Consider the following 18,445-nt stretch of genomic DNA (forward strand, 5'->3'; position numbering starts at 1 on the left):
TTCATACATTTTGGTATAATAGCAAGACTATTAAAATAAAATTAAAGAAGGTTTATCTAGGAATACTTGTATTTTTATGAAAAACGTAACAATTATCAGTTACACATTTATTATAAGTTTTTGTAAAGTCAAGTGCATATGATCCACTCCTATAATTGCCAACAAAGTCATCCTAAAAATATCGTAAAAGAATTTAAAAAAATTGTTTACACAATTTACATAGTTAATTAAATAACCACTTTATTAACAAAAAACATATCCGTAACGTACGCAAAGAGTACATACAGATTAAAAAAATAAACTCCAAAATAGATAATAGAGAAAGATTGAGGTTTTGATAATCGAAGTCCATAAACTATTTATATCTCTGTACTAACAAGTACTCGGTGCAACCAGTTTTGCAAGAGCAGATACTTTATTTTAATAAACTATTTGATATAAAGAAGATCTGTTGATCGGATCGGCACTAACGGTTCTTAGCTTAATTTTTAACCCCAATCAATTACGTTTATCTCTTTTTTGGTGGTTCTGTAACTTCAGTTTTTCATTCATCTAATAGCATGTTTACTAAAAAAATAAAACCTAGTTTATTTGAGATTTTCTGATTTCCATAGACCAATACTATGTTTAGAAACCATCGAATGGGATAATTTGTTTTTTCATACTTTAAATTATTACTGAGTTTAATAAAAAACTATGTATTATTATATTATTCATAAATATGTATGTTTTGTGATTAAAATTACTTCAAATATTATTAAAAAAAAATTGAAAAAAAAATGTTTAAACAAATTTGATGGTGTATATAACAATTAATTTATTTAAATAATGCATACTCGTACTTTACGCAAAAAGTACATACAAATTAAAAAAAGAAACGTCGAAATTCATAGGCGAGAACAAGAGATACATCTAACATTTCCTTCCCCCTTCTCATCGATCTCCCAAGTTTCGAGGCCGGCCGATTTTAAGGGTCACATTTTGAAGCTTTGTGGACGATTTGTTTGAAAGTATATATTTTTTATATTTGGTACATTAAAACTCTGAAGTATGTTCTTTCCAATGTGACTGATTTGATTTCCTAATTGTTATAAAGAAAGCTGCTGTGAATTAAAAAATGGGGGGCGGCAACTTCGTCCCTAATTGTCCTAGGACAATTTTTTCTTTTTTTAATTTGTATAAAAGTTCAGTCTTTCTAAATGTGAAAAAATAATGTTTCTACGGGTAATGGTTAAAAAGTTATTCTAATTGTTTATAAGCAAAAAATCGACATGTTCTTGCAAAATAATTTTGCGATACTTAGAATTATTTTTGTCATTCTTTTTTAATTAAGTTATTAGTATAAATCTTCTTCTTTCATAAACTATCCAAAGTATTACTATAAATTCATCATTTTCTGACTTATAGTGTTACAAAAAAAATTAATTTGGGATAAACAAATTAAATAACTTTTAAACTATTTGACCAATTGTTATGAAATTTAGTGTATAATTTAAGCACCAGAAGTCCCAGCATTCCGTGTAATAAGAAGATTCTAAGTTCATTTTTACATAAGTTATGAATATTTATAAAAACTCAAAATTTATTAATTATTTTGTAATTTTCTAAGCAACCAATAAGGATAGACATATTCAGCTGGAGCCATATTGAAGTTTTTTATATGGTTTATGAGTTTCTTACTTCCAAATTTGTTTAAAATGCTTAGCCATTTGGCAATAAACGAAAAAAGCGAAAATTTAGCGTTTTTTTATCTTCAATTGTTTATAACTATGTATATCATCAAAATCGGCTGCAGGAAGCATATAGGTGATTATTATAGATGTCCACACTACTCAAAAAATTTGGTTTCGGCCTGGAGGGGGTTGTGTCACCAACAGGCTATTTTTTTCCTTATTTCTCTGAACTACGATTTTTATATCCGAGTTACAGGGTGTTTTATCGATTTTGCTCATTTCTTTCCTGAGCCATAACTTTAGAACCACCGCGTGTATATTTTTTTTAATATTTGGTACACACATGTCTCATTCAAAACCCAAAAGACCGACATACTAATCACAAGAAAAATCCAGGTCCGGATTAACAAAAAATTATAAAGTAGTTGTGACCTTAAAACAACACCCTGTATATTGAAATTTTGAAAATCTGTTTGCATATTTGAAAAGATCACAAAAAACCAAGTCTAATGGTTTGCTTCGATTTTTCGGCCAGGCAATTTTTTGACTTTAATTTTGAAATTATATTGAATTTTTTAAGAACTCAACATTAAAAAGTAGGTATTATTAACTTTTAATTATAAATTATTAAAGTTATTGAATAAATACTCATTTTAAAATGAATCAATACTTATTTACCACATTGGAAAGACCCAATTATTAATCACAAGAAAAATCCAGGTCCGGATTAACAAAAAAAAACATAAAGTAATTGTGACCTTGAATCAACACCCTGTATATTGACATTTTCAAAATTTGTTTGCACATTTGAAAAGACCACAAAAATCCAAGTTTATCGGTTCACTTTGATTTTTTGTGCAAAAATTCATTAACTTTAATTTTGAAATTAAATATATTCACATTTTTAAGAACCCTGAAATTAATAAGCAGGTTTTTAAAGCACTTTTAATAATAAATCATTTAAGTTAATGAATAAATACTAATTTTAAAAATAATCAGTTATTATTTACTGCTTTAGAAGGACTCACCTACTAATCACAAGAAAAATCCAGGTCCGTATTAACAACAAAATACAAAGTAATTGTGACCTTGAAGAAACACCCTGTATATTGAAATTTTTAAAATACGTGTGCACACCTGAAGAGAGCACGAAAAACAGTTTAATGTCCCGCTTTAGTTTTTTGTGCAGACAATTTAATGGCATTACTTTTGAAATTATATCGAAATTTTTATTATGAGTTCCCAGAGTTCTTAAAAATTTCGACATAATTTAAAAATTAAATTCATTAAATTGTCTGGCCAAAAAATTGAAGCGAACGATTAAACTTAGTTTTTTGTGCTCTTTTCATACCTATGTGCAAACGGATTTTGAAGATTTCAATATACAGGGTGTTGTTTCAAGGTTACAATTACTTTATATTGTTTTGTTAATCCGGACCTGGATTTTTGTTGTGATTTGTAAGTGGGTCGTTCGAATGTCGTAAATAAGTATTGATTATTTTTAAATTGGGTATTTATTTAATAACTTTAATAATTTATTGTTAAAAGTGCTTTAAAAATCTGCTTTTTAATTTCAGTGTTCTTAAAAGTATCAATATATTTAATTTCAAAATGAATGTCATTAAATTTCCTTCACAAAAAATTAAAGCAAACCGATAAACGCAGATTTTTGTAGTCTTTTCAAATGTACAAACAAATTTTGAAAATTTCAATATACAGGGTGTTTCAAGATCACAATTACTTTATGTTTTTTTGTTAATTCGGACCTGGATTTTTTTTGTGATTAATAATTGGGTCGTTCCAATGTGGTAAATAAGTATTGATTAATTTTAAAATGAGCATTTATTCAATAGCTTCAATAATTTATAATTAAAAGTTAATAATACCTGCTTTTTAATGTTCTTAAAAATTTCAATATAATTTCAAAATTAAAGTCATAAAATTGTCTGGCCGAAAAATTGAAGTGAACGATTAGACTTAGTTTTTGTGCTCTTTTCAAATATGGAAACAGATTTTCAGAATTTCAATATACAGGGTGTTGTTTTAGGGTCACAATACTTTATAATTTTTTGTTAATCCGGACCTAGATTTTTCTTATGATTAGTATGTCGGTCGTTTGGGTTTTGGATGAGACACATGTGTACCAAATATCAAAAAAATATACAGGGTGGTTCTGAAGTTATGGCTTAGGAAAGAAATTGGCAAAATCGATAAAACACCCTGTAACTCGGTTATAAAAGTCGGTAGGGCAAAAATGTAGTATACCTAGAATCGCCTCAGTTACATCTATTCACAATTAAAGTATTTCCGTTTCCCAATGAAACACCCTGTATAGTAATACACCTGTGAAAATACTTTTGCCAATTATAGGCTGATGTACTTGTTTAGTATAGCCTTGAGCTCTTCTAAATTTCTGTTCAACAGTTACCCTTTCATAGTTTCTTCAATTTTGGGAACATGAAAAAGTCGCAGAGGCCAAATCCAGTAATATGGTGGCTAAGGTTCTAGTTTTAGACTACGAACAAGCAATGAGCTAACGCATTATCGTGGTGCAATACCCAAGACTCCACGTAAACTGCGCAATAAGGGAATATCATTATTGACTGTACGACTTGTTGGCAAAAACTCATGATGTAACGCTCACACCCAGATAGCGGCTCTTGAGACTCTGTTGGGTTTACGTCCTGTACATCTTATTGTAGAGTACGAAGCTATGATGGCAGCCTATTAGCTCAAATTTTATGGATACCGGTTGGGAATGACGGGTTGGATGGGCCATTGCGACATTTGGAGACAGGCCATCGAGTGTTGTCCTGCGGTCTCTATGGTACAGACCAGCATGGTCTTGTACCAATTTGAGCTCTCTTTTTCCTTCTTAGTTCAATTTCCTGACCAGGATATGTGGATGGAACGAGAACCTGCACTGATCCGTCCACCGATGAGACAGAGGAAACCTTCTCAGATGTGCTCTGGAAGTATCCGGCACTGGCCTGTCAGATGTGGCAGATCCTGAGTTTGGCCTTTATGCTACCGAGAAATAGCCAGTCCAGAGGTTGGGCAAGACGAGCTAAACTCTTAGAGTCATTTAGGACTGTAACAATTCCAGAGTAAACTTTCTTTACTTAGAATCGATTTAGTACTAAATTTTCATAAATTATGTTGGTGCGAGGTGTACCAACATAACAAAAAAAAAGTCGGAAATATGAAAAGTTGACGTTTTTTGAACAAACCTATCTAGCAAATGGTACTATGATCTTAATTTCTTCATATTTATGTCTATACCTTTGTATTTGGACCTTTCTCACATAGTGGAATAATAACTCAACCACTCCTGTAATAGCTTTAGCTTTAATGTATAATTCATATTGTTTTTTAAATTTCTATTGCAGGTAGTTGATAAAACATGTCAGTCTCCAACGCCATTGCTTGAACAACACATGATGTGGGATGACATAGCAATTTTAGCGAGATATCTCCTTATGTTGTCATTTAATAATAGCTTAGATGTAGTGCGACACTTACCGTATCTTTTTCATACAGTTACTTTTCTGGTCTGTTCAGGATCATTAAGTATGAGAGCTTCTACTCATGGTCTCGTTATAAATATTATCCACTCTCTTTGTACTTGTACAAAGCCTTCGTTTTCTGAGGAAACTCAGAGATTACTCAGACTGTCGTTAGATGAATTTTCCTTACCAAAGTTTTACTTACTCTTTGGTATCAGTAAAGTAAAGTCGGCAGCTGTGACGGCATTCAGATCCAGTTATAGACATCCTAACGAAAAATGGCTTGGCAATGAAAGAAGTTTTTCTGGTACCGGCAATCAGGATAGGGAAAGGCTATCTCTTACCTCATTAGAAGTAATCACAGACGCTTTATTAGAAATTATGGAAGCCTGCATGAGAGACATTCCTGATTGCGACTGGTTGACTAGCTGGACATCGTTAGCTAAATCATTTGCGTTTTGCTTCAACCCCGCTTTACAACCCAGGGCGTTGATCGTATTTGGATGCATAAGCAAAAGCATCACCGATAAAGATATGAAACAGTTACTCAAAATCTTAGTCACGGCGCTTGAAAGTTTCAACGATATCATACTGATCGAAGCCTTAGTTATGTGTTTGACAAGACTGCAACCTTTATTAAGACCCGAATCTCCAATACATAAGGCTCTCTTCTGGGTAGCTATTTCAGTGCTTCAATTAGATGAATCTTCTTTATACGCCTCAGGATTGGCCCTCTTAGAACAAAATTTGCATACGCTGGACTCACAAGGAATCTTTGAAGACAAGGTAATATACAATTATATTATTTTATAATATTTTAACTGATCCTAGCGTTTTAACATGCTTTTTATAGATTTGTTCCAACACAACTAGAAACTGTCCGTGTAACGATCACCGTCCTGCGCAGTACCATGGAACGTATTATTTCGTTCCCATGGAACCCATGAAACGTTAATTATCTAGTAACGTCATCGTTACATGACGGTTCTTCGTCGTGTTGGAACAAACCTAATGTGTGGCTGGTAAGTGCCGTACAATATGCGTTGACACTTTGACAGTGAACGTGTTAAGGGATAATTTTTTTGAAAAATCTTCATTTTCTTCTTATATAGTTCTTCTCACAGTATTTTTCAATGCCCTATTTCTTTCTAATAAATACAAATACATACATTATTTTTTCTAAATTACTATTATTTTAGTTTTCTGAGATGAGATTATCATATTGAATTCGTCTGCTCTTATCTTAAATCTATGGACTAATCTTTGCAGACTATCTTCATGTTGAATCATCTAATATTGTGTCGTCTGCGTAACAGAGTATTTTTACTTCTTTGTTTCCCATTATGTATCCTCTTCCTTTGTTGATGCTTTTGGTGATTTCATCCATGATTAAATTGAAGAGAATAGAGCTGAATAATTCCCCCTGCCTAATTCCGCTGCCTATGTCAATAGGTTCTGTAACTTGTCCATTGTCCATCTATTCTGACTTCCATTTTGTTGTTTTGGTAGATATTTTTATTATGTAGTTTTTATGATATCTACGGGAACTTCTCTATTATACAGAAAATGGATTACATATTTGAGTCTTACTCTATCAAATGGTTTGTTCAATTCAATCAGACATAGAAATGCTGGTCTATTATACTTCAGTGATTTCTCAGTAATTTGCTTTATGACGAATATTGCATCTGTACACGATCTTAAATCTTTTGTCTTTTCTTCACATTTTTCCTTCACTTCTGTACAAAACCATGGAGTTCTTCGCATAGGGATCGATTTATTTTTATTAATGTTTCTTTCACCAAGAACTTACTTGGCTGAGGCTAAGATATTAGACTTAAGTATTGGCCAGCTTTCTTGGTTTCCATTTCCATCACTTTTTGTGATATTTATGTTTCTGCTTCTTTCTATTATTCTCTTTCGGAATAGGTATCTTGTGAAGTCATCCTATAAGCTTTTGACTTTTATCATGGTAGTGTACTATGGTGTTTTGTTGTCGAAAAAAAAATTGTTTGTCAGTAAATATTTCTAAAAAACAACCGATAAGGCTCTGAGAAGAACTAAATCTATAAAATTTTCAACTTAATGTACTAAATTGTAATGTATTAATAGCAAACTCTTTATTTTAGACACTGGAAAATGTCATGATGTCAACGAGAGAACCATTAGAGTGGCATTTCAAGCAGCTGGATAATGCTGTCGGTTTAAGTTTTAAGGCGAATTTTCATTTTGCTCTGGTTGGTCATTTGCTCAAGGGATATCGGCATCCCACGCCTACAACGGTTTCAAGGACTGTTCGAATATTAACTATGTTGTTAACGATAGTGGCTAAGCCACAGAAAAGAGATAAATTTGAAGTCACTCCTGACAGCGTTGCATATCTTACAGGTAAATTATATTATATGCTTATTTATTTATATCAAGTCGGTCATTAAGTCCCAGGCATAACTAATAAAACAACATTTTTTTGCAAAAATTATTATTTTTTCATTAAAATAATCTCCTTTAGCAGCGATACAATTATTCCAACGCGTTTCTAATTTTTCGATGCCGCCCTTGTAAAACGAGTTATCTGTGCCTTCAAAATAGGCTTCAGTTTCGGCGGTTACTTCCTCATCGGAGTGATATCTCTTGCTACGGGGCATTTTTTTAGGAAAAAAGGTGGTAAAATCGCTGGGAGCCAAATCTGGAGTATAGGGTGGGTGCGGAAGTCATTCAAAGCCCAAATAACGCATTTTTGCCATCGTTTTCATGGACTTGTGACACGGTGTATTATCTTGGTAAAACAATATTTTTTTCTTTAACAAATGGGGCATTTTCTTTGCGATTTTGGTCTTCAAATGGTCCAATAAACCTTTATACCATTCAGCAAACCATTGTTTAACGTTTGTAATCGATAGAGCAGACTTTCAGTAACACTTTTTGAGCCATATTGCTCAGTTTGGACAGTATTTTCCCATCAACTAACTGTATAAATCAACACACGAAATTGCTTTGAATCCATTGTTTATAAAAACTACAAAAGTAGCATCACCTCAAATACTAACTCAGTAAATAATAATCTGAATAGGTCAATCTGTATAGGAATAATAAAAATATTTTATAGTGTGTAAAAATTTTTTATTAAAATTAGCTGAGTACTTTCAGCACATCACGTGCCATCATCAGAGCTTCGTCCTATAGGTATAAATCCTTCATAGAAGAGTAATTGCCAAACAACATATTAAAAATGGATAGATACTGGGCTAAGCCTCAGATCTAGGGTGTAAAAATCCTTTACAATTATTAAAATCACATCTAAATACATATTGTCTTTAAAAAGAATTTAGATGTGATTTTAATAATTGTAAAGGGTTTTTACACCCTAGATCTGAGGCTTAGCCCAGTATCTATCCATTTTTAATATGTTGTTTGGCAATTACTTTTTTACTAAGGATTTATACCTATAGGACGAAGCTCTGATGATGGCACGTGATGTGCTGAAAGTACTCAGCTAATTTTAATAAAAAATGTTGTTCTGAAGCTATTTTCTTGTGGCATTTTTGCAATTGACTATTTTTAATGGGAAATAAGCCACAATTTTACTAAAAATTTGTTATTAGATTAGAGAGTAAACTAAAGTAAGACCTAATACTTACGATGTCGGGATAGTATCACGAGGTTTTTTCCTGGTTTTCCCTCGTGATTTACTATGGTATCTCTAACGCGAGAATTTTGCTGTCACCATTGCATGTAGTCGTCTTTTTAAAGACATATCACATGCTATGATTTTTTTGTGACGGATATTCTTGAGTTGGGGTTGATTTCATGTAATCGAATGAACTATCTTTGAGTAAAGTTGTCCCAGGAACGCAATTCATAAATATTGGCAATATAATTTTAAAGTCTTCTACTTTAAAATATATATATATATTGTCATAGATAAAGAAAAGCAGAGACGAAAAAGAAGAAAATCTAATTATCTAATTGTATGACAATTTGTAGTACGTTAAAATAATTTTTTTAATATTTAAATTTTTCATTCACCCTGTAAATTAGATAACGATTTCAATTACCCAGTATTGTATTGTAAGGTATAAGTTTTTCTTTTTCATAATGTTAAAATATTCTATGAATTTTGGACAAATGCGTTTATCATGTTAACAGTGCGGTTACATTCAGTGTTTCTACGAACAATTAGCGGCAAAAGCGTTTGGAGGCGTTGATATATGACGTAGTAAGGATATTTGTTTGGACCAATGAAACTGAAGGGACGATATAGATTGAAGGATGTCAAAAAACGAAGATTATTTTTGACAAGAAAAAGAACGAGAGGAGTGTGTTTTAGAGAGCTGAAATAGAAGGTACTCTTGAAGAATAAGTAACAAGAGTGTCGGTCTTCGTTAATAAAAAAGCCTTATAGGCACCCGTATATAAAAAGTACAAAGTAAAATGATATTTGTAAAAGTCAAAAGTAAATTCAATGTCAAGTGAAAATAGCTGTACCAAGGTATCCAAACATATACATTATTATCTCCGTAAATAGTCTCTGTTTGCCACGCTTTTGGTTTTCTTTGGTTGCATCGACCTATACGTAAAGACTCCAGTGAAATAGGACATAAACTTTCACATAAACCTTTTCGTGATTTTTAAATTGACTTTTGTTTACTAGTTATAATTCAATTTGTATTCATACTGGGTAATTTCGATTTCAAAATAATTTGCGGTATTTTTCAGAATTGTTTTCATTATTTTGCACAAGCATTTCATAGATTGTCTGTTTTTTTGTATTCTATTATTAAAAATTTGTGTTTTAATTCTTTGGTATAATTAATTTTTCTTTAATATACGGTTATATTTTATTTTTATTTTATTTTTATTTTTCCATGAGTTTTTTCTGAGTATTGGTTTTGCATTTCTGCGATTGGATGATGTAAAACCCTGAGAAAAATTTATTAATTTGAGCTAGCCCAATCAAAGTAGATATCAATAAGTAGAATCAAAACAGTGTATATATATATATATATATATATAACAAGGAGAGGTTAACGCGAGTTAATAGATATCGGCATGGCTCGAAACAATGAAAATACAAAATATGCATAAGATGGAATGCAACCACAGACACGTGTTTCTGACTTATTAGTCGTCATCAGTATGGTATAGCCAAACAGGAGCAACGCAACCAATTTGTGGCTGTAATGTTAGAAGACCCTCAGGATTCGAGAGCAACAACTAACACATCCACGGAGGAAGCTACAGCTACCTGAGGAAAGTAATGCCAAACGTTTAAAACGTTTTAAAATCAAACAAGGAGAGGTTAACGCGAGTTAATAGATATCGGCATGGCTCGCAACAATGAAAATACAAAATATGCATAAGATGGAATGCAACCACAGACACGTGTTTCTGACTTATTAGTCGTCATCAGTATGGTATAGCCAAACAGGAGCAACGCAACCAATTTGTGGCTGTAATGTTAGAAGACCCTCAGGATTCGAGAGCAACAACTAACACATCCACGGAGGAAGCTACAGCTACCTGAGGAAAGTAATGCCAAACGTTTAAAACGTTTTAAAATCAAACAAGGAGAGGTTAACGCGAGTTAATAGATATCGGCATGGCTCGCAACAATGAAAATACAAAATATGCATAAGATGGAATGCAACCACAGACACGTGTTTCTGACTTATTAGTCGTCATCAGTATGGTATAGCCAAACAGGAGCAACGCAACCAATTTGTGGCTGTAATGTTAGAAGACCCTCAGGATTCGAGAGCAACAACTAACACATCCACGGAGGAAGCTACAGCTACCTGAGGAAAGTAATGCCAAACGTTTAAAACGTTTTAAAATCAAACAAGGAGAGGTTAACGCGAGTTAATAGATATCGGCATGGCTCGCAACAATGAAAATACAAAATATGCATAAGATGGAATGCAACCACAGACACGTGTTTCTGACTTATTAGTCGTCATCAGTATGGTATAGCCAAACAGGAGCAACGCAACCAATTTGTGGCTGTAATGTTAGAAGACCCTCAGGATTCGAGAGCAACAACTAACACATCCACGGAGGAAGCTACAGCTACCTGAGGAAAGTAATGCCAAACGTTTAAAACGTTTTAAAATCAAACAAGGAGAGGTTAACGCGAGTTAATAGATATCGGCATGGCTCGCAACAATGAAAATACAAAATATGCATAAGATGGAATGCAACCACAGACACGTGTTTCTGACTTATTAGTCGTCATCAGTATGGTATAGCCAAACAGGAGCAACGCAACCAATTTGTGGCTGTAATGTTAGAAGACCCTCAGGATTCGAGAGCAACAACTAACACATCCACGGAGGAAGCTACAGCTACCTGAGGAAAGTAATGCCAAACGTTTAAAACGTTTTAAAATCAAACAAGGAGAGGTTAACGCGAGTTAATAGATATCGGCATGGCTCGCAACAATGAAAATACAAAATATGCATAAGATGGAATGCAACCACAGACACGTGTTTCTGACTTATTAGTCGTCATCAGTATGGTATAGCCAAACAGGAGCAACGCAACCAATTTGTGGCTGTAATGTTAGAAGACCCTCAGGATTCGAGAGCAACAACTAACACATCCACGGAGGAAGCTACAGCTACCTGAGGAAAGTAATGCCAAACGTTTAAAACGTTTTAAAATCAAACAAGGAGAGGTTAACGCGAGCCATGCCGATATCTATTAACTCGCGTTAACCTCTCCTTGTTTGATTTTAAAACGTTTTAAACGTTTGGCATTACTTTCCTCAGGTAGCTGTAGCTTCCTCCGTGGATGTGTTAGTTGTTGCTCTCGAATCCTGAGGGTCTTCTAACATTACAGCCACAAATTGGTTGCGTTGCTCCTGTTTGGCTATACCATACTGATGACGACTAATAAGTCAGAAACACGTGTCTGTGGTTGCATTCCATCTTATGCATATTTTGTATTTTCATTGTTGCGAGCCATGCCGATATCTATTAACTCGCGTTAACCTCTCCTTGTTTGATTTTAAAACGTTTTAAACGTTTGGCATTACTTTCCTCAGGTAGCTGTAGCTTCCTCCGTGGATGTGTTAGTTGTTGCTCTCGAATCCTGAGGGTCTTCTAACATTACAGCCACAAATTGGTTGCGTTGCTCCTGTTTGGCTATACCATACTGATGACGACTAATAAGTCAGAAACACGTGTCTGTGGTTGCATTCCATCTTATGCATATTTTGTATTTTCATTGTTGCGAGCCATGCCGATATCTATTAACTCGCGTTAACCTCTCCTTGTTTGATTTTAAAACGTTTTAAACGTTTGGCATTACTTTCCTCAGGTAGCTGTAGCTTCCTCCGTGGATGTGTTAGTTGTTGCTCTCGAATCCTGAGGGTCTTCTAACATTACAGCCACAAATTGGTTGCGTTGCTCCTGTTTGGCTATACCATACTGATGACGACTAATAAGTCAGAAACACGTGTCTGTGGTTGCATTCCATCTTATGCATATTTTGTATTTTCATTGTTGCGAGCCATGCCGATATCTATTAACTCGCGTTAACCTCTCCTTGTTTGATTTTAAAACGTTTTAAACGTTTGGCATTACTTTCCTCAGGTAGCTGTAGCTTCCTCCGTGGATGTGTTAGTTGTTGCTCTCGAATCCTGAGGGTCTTCTAACATTACAGCCACAAATTGGTTGCGTTGCTCCTGTTTGGCTATACCATACTGATGACGACTAATAAGTCAGAAACACGTGTCTGTGGTTGCATTCCATCTTATGCATATTTTGTATATATATATATATATATATATATATATATATATATATATATATATATATATATATATATATATATATGAAAGAACGGCAATTGCATTTTATTACACTTCGACCACCACCGGTATTCTACACGACGTGTTTCGCAGGTTATGTCAACCGCTCGTCAGGAACACCTAGGTGAAGTGGTCGAAGAGGAATAAAATGCATGGGGCCTTCCTGGTAATAATAAAATACCAGACTTCAGTACACTAGGTACGGCATCTATATGAAATAAACGAAAGGATTTCTCTGGTGTACAGAAGAAATCCTTTTCGTAGCGGCCGTGACCATGTGAATTCAAAGTCTTGATAAAAGACTATGAAACGACAAAAGATACCTCTTTGTATCACAGATTTGTCTACAAAGCCACGTTATTCGCTACGCATTCCTCAATAACGGAGAAACCGTGATAATATGAAAGAACGGCAATTGCATTTTATTACACTTCGACCACCACCGGTATTCTACACGACGTGTTTCGCAGGTTATGTCAACCGCTCGTCAGGAACACCTAGGTGAAGTGGTCGAAGAGGAATAAAATGCATGGGGCCTTCCTGGTAATAATAAAATACCAGACTTCAGTACACTAGGTACGACATCTATATGAAATAAACGAAAGGATTTCTCTGGTGTACAGAAGAAATCCTTTCCGTAGCGGCCGTGACCATGTGAATTCAAAGACTTTCAAAGAGTATCAAGACTTAAATACAAGTATGATTAAAAGTGCATACTTGTATTTAATATTTTCCAAAGAAAACTAGATTTCTGAAAAAAATTAAATAACGCCTCCCAGCTGGCTTATTACTTATTAGGATGGTTCAAAATTATCACGCTTACATTGAAGAAAAAGATCTGTCTTCAACAAGACCCAGTTTTCAAAATTTGATTTAGCAGAACCGGACTTACAGCCATTTTTTCATAACAAGGTTCCCACTCACCCCCGCCTCTTATTTGCAAAGGTAGAGTTAAACTTGTTAAATCAAATATGCGCAGAATTTGATGAAGAATACAATAATCGGATTTCCAGTGCCCCTTCATTAGGAAAATTTTGTAAAATTTAGATTTTTTTATTTTTGATATTCAATTACGCCCTCTAGCGGTGGACCCACAATTATGAAAATAATTTCCAGGCTTTTCCTGAGCAACTTTTGTTATAAAATTTTTTATTTCAAAGCTCTACTCTAAACGGTTCCTGAGATATGGCCGAGAGCCATTCTTATTGGGACACCCGGTACAATGAAAGAATGATTACCTTTTTCCTGTTAGTATTATAATATGTATTACCACTTTCACATGTACAGGGTGTCCCCAACAAAATTGGCCACCGCCAATTATATCTTGAACACTATAATAGATTGAGTAACGGGAAAAATGTACAATTTTTTATTGGGAATAAGCCACAACTTTATTTTAAAATAAATTTATTTTGACGGTTCATTTTATTCATTTCATTTCCGATAATATTACTATAGATAGTGACTATGTTTAAAACCACATATTTTTAGCATTGGTTGGTTTTTCCGAAGAAGTAAAGAGTCGATGTCACATAAAGCACTCGCTACCTCGACAGATGACAGATTCAATATCACAAGATAACTTTTCGGTGGATAGCGGTCAGAGTTCTGGTATACAAAAAGGTTCAAGTACAGAAAGCTCTATGTCAAACAGTATAAATCGGCGACAGAAATCCTGGGATTTGCTAGATCAGACTGCTATAGCTCAAGCTAGACACAAACAGCCCACGTCTTCTACAGGCCAACACCAAGTAAGTTACAATTGAATACGTTCTAGTTATATATTATATACTAAGGATTTCCACAGTTTTCACTGTATTCCTTCACTCAACCGTTTTCTCCAGTTCTTTATGTTTTGCCAGTCCCCTTCCTGCAGATTTCTTCTTTCCGTTGCTTCGTCCACTTCATTTCTGAAGACCTTCGGTTACTTCTTCCTATCGGGCTCCACTCTGTTATTCTGTTTATCCAACGTTTTTGGTCTGCTCTTTTGACATGTCCGTATTTAATCTCTTCTTTTCTATGTAGTCTATTATATCTGAGTTCATTCCCATTATTTTATGTGATTTATTCTATCTCTTCATGTTACTCTTTAGTTTCTCCTTATAGCCCGATCAAAGGACAATCTAACCCCCCAAAAAAATAAAGGAAGGATGAAAATTTAGGAATAGGTAGTTGAAATTGTCTATTATTATATAAGAAAAAGTTTACAATACTACATCCCCTCCATTTTTGTAAACCCCCCTTTTTTTGAATACCCGCCTCTCGAAGATGAAAAAAATACATTCAAAATAAGACCGGAATTGGATAAAATGACTAATTCTACAACTTTTCTTCTATAGAGTTTTTTTCACTAAGTCAATACTTTTCGAGTAATTTGCGAGTGAATATGTTCATGTTTAACAAAATAAAACATGTTTTTGGACGGTTTGTCGGAGATAACTCAAAAAGTAAGTATTTCAGAGAAAAAAATATTCTTAGCAAAAATATAGCTTATAAAAAACTAAAAAAAATGATGTATGCTTGAGGTCTGTAGACCCAGTAGAAGAAGAGTTGTAGCTAATGAAAAGTAGGTTCTTCTTCATCAAATTCCAAATCGAATATTTCAATGTGAAACAACCCAAAAACGGAGCACTTCTCGGGGAAAATGCATTTCAACGTTTTTAAAGTGTTTAAAAAAGGTTTATTTTTGTTTAAAAAAAAAACTTGTGACATTAAAAGTAAGTGAGTTACGCTCAAAATATTGTTGGTCCCTTTTATTTTTTGGTAAAAAAATCGCGAAAATCACCCCCTAATTAGCATCACAAATAAATTTTATCATTACCACTTTACAAGTTACTTTGCGTATGTATTATTTATATGATCTGTAAGTTTCATCGGTTCAAAGTGCTTAATTTTGAAACAGCTGTAGTTAAAATGGCTTGAACGAGTAACTAATCATGAGTTTAGGCAAATTTTGAACAGCCAAGCATAACCAATTTTTGTCTAAAAAGAAAACAAAAAAGCAAAAATATTCAGAAAAGCAAAACTTACATTTTATTACTCTTTAAAATTTTTGGTATTACTAATAATTTTTAAGTTAATTCCATGAACAATTCCATTTTTTTTAATTAAAAAAAATGTTTTATTTTAAACCCATTTTTGTTTTCAAAAATGAGCACTATATATGAACCAATGAAACTTATAATAATATAAACAATACATAAGTAAAGTAACTTGTGAAGCGGTAATGATTAATTTTATTTGGGAAGCTAATTAAGGGGTGATTTTCGCGATTTTTGTACCAAAAAATAAAAGGGACCAATAATACAGTATTGCCCAAAATAAACAGTACTGAAACTGAAACACAGATGTATTTTTGTGCGCGCTGTCATATTCAAATTAACTAGTATAGACCTGTCGAGTAATCTTTAAATAATTACTTATTAAGGCCTAATTGTTAAAAATGGTGTTAAATACAGAGGAGAAAGTGTTTCTCGTGGAGCATTATTTTCGCTCATACGGAATCGGCCGACGTAATAGTGTAAGTCTGCAATACGTGTGTGATCAATTCACACAACGCAAAGGTTTAATAAACGTTCTAATGCTGTAATTTTCAACAACCTTCAAAATTACAGCATTACTTGGACAATGTTTATTAAACTGTTGTGTGAATTGATCACACACGTATTGCAGACTTGCACTATTACGTCGGCCGATTCCGTATGAGCGAAAATAATGCTCCACGAGAAACACTTGCTCCTCTATATTAAACAACATTTTTAACAATTAGGGGAAATTATTTTAAAAATCAAAAAGGAATTATTTAAAGATTACTCGACAGGTCTATACTGGTTAATTTGAATATGACAGCGCGCACAAAGATACATCTGTGTTTCAGTTTCAGTACTGTTTATTTTGGGCAATACTGTATTTTGAGCGTAACTCACTTATTTTAATGTTAAGTTTTTTTAAAAAACAAAAATAAACCTTGTTTTAAACACTTTAAAAAAGTTATAATGAGTTTTCCCCGAAAAGTGCTCTGTTTTTTGGTTATTTCACATTGAAATAATCAATTTGGAATTTGACGAAGAAGAACCTACTTTTCATTAGCTACAACTCTGCTTTTACTGGGTTTACAGACCTCACGTGTACACCATTTTTTTCAATTTTTTATAAGCTATATTTTTACTAAGAATATCTTTTTCGCTGGAATACTTACTTTTTGAGTTATCTGCGAAAAACCGTCCAAAAACATGTTTTTTTTTTGTTAAAAATGAACATAGTCACTCGCAAATAACTCGAAAAGTATTGACTTAGTGAATAAATTCTATATAGCAAAAGTTGTTTAGAATTAGACATTTTATCCAATTCCGGACTTATTTTAAATGTATATTTTTTCACCCCCGAGAAAATATTTTTCACCGCGTATTTCCCAATTTTTGTAAAATGGAGGAGATGTAGAATTGTAAACTTTTTCTTATACAGGGTGTTTCATTGGGAAACGGAAATACTTTAATTGTGAATAGAGGTCGCCGAGGCGGTTCTAGGTATACTACATTTTTTGCGTTACCGACTTTTATAACCGAGTTACAGGGTGTTTTATCAATTTTGCCAATTTCTTTTCTAAGCCATAACTTTAGAACCACCCTGTATATTTTTTTGATATTTGGTACACATGTGTCTCATCCAAAACCCAAACGACCGACATACTAATCACAAGAAGAATCCAGGTCCGGATTAACAAAAAATTATAAAGTAATTGTGACCTTAAAATAACACCCTGTATATTGAAATTCTGAAAATATGTTTGCATATTTGAAAAGAGCACAAAAAACTAAGTCTAATCGTTTGCTTCAATTTTTCGGCCAGACAATTTTATGACTTTAATTTTGAAATTATATTGAATTTTTTAAGAACTCTGACATTTAAAAGCAGGTATTATTAACTTTTAATTATAAATTATTAAAGCTATTGAATAAATACTCATTTTAAAATTAATCAATAGTTATTTGCCACATTTGAACGACCCAATTATTAATCACAAGAAAAATCCAGGTCCGGATTAACAAAAAAACATAAAGTAATTTTGATCTTGAAACAACACCCTGTATATTGAAATTTTCAAAATTTGTTTGCACATTTGAAAAGACCACAAAAATCTGAGCTTATCGGTTTGCTTTAATTTTTTGAGAAGGACATTTAATGACTTTAATTTTGAAATTAAGTATATTAATACTTTTAAGAACACTGAAATCAAAAAGCAGATTTTTAAAGCACTTTTAACAATAAATTATTAAAGTTATTAAATAATTACCCATTTTAAAAATAATCAATACTTATTTACGACATTCGAACGACCCACTTACAAATCACAACAAAAATCCAGGTCCGGATTAACAAAAAAATATAAAGTAATTGTAACCTTAAAACAACACCCTGTATATTGAAAATTTCAAAATCCGTTTGCACATAGGTAC

At 33.1% G+C, this 18,445-nt stretch overlaps 1 protein-coding gene across 4 annotated transcripts in view; it reads left to right on the top strand.

Annotated features, from left to right (window-relative positions):
* Nucleotides 1–18,445, top strand: part of LOC114335088 (neurofibromin) — a 130,749-nt gene that overhangs the window by 100,671 nt on the left and 11,633 nt on the right. For all 4 annotated transcript variants that reach the window (XM_050663375.1, XM_050663376.1, XM_050663377.1 and 1 more), the window contains exons 17-19: nt 5,063–5,965; nt 7,309–7,567; nt 14,481–14,740. In XM_050663375.1, the coding sequence (XP_050519332.1) occupies nt 5,063–5,965; nt 7,309–7,567; nt 14,481–14,740 (1,422 nt within the window). The remainder of the gene's footprint in view (nt 1–5,062; nt 5,966–7,308; nt 7,568–14,480; nt 14,741–18,445) is intronic.

Source organism: Diabrotica virgifera, chromosome 10 (assembly GCF_917563875.1).
Source record: "Diabrotica virgifera virgifera chromosome 10, PGI_DIABVI_V3a".
In the NCBI taxonomy this organism is placed as follows: Eukaryota; Metazoa; Arthropoda; class Insecta; order Coleoptera; family Chrysomelidae; genus Diabrotica; species Diabrotica virgifera.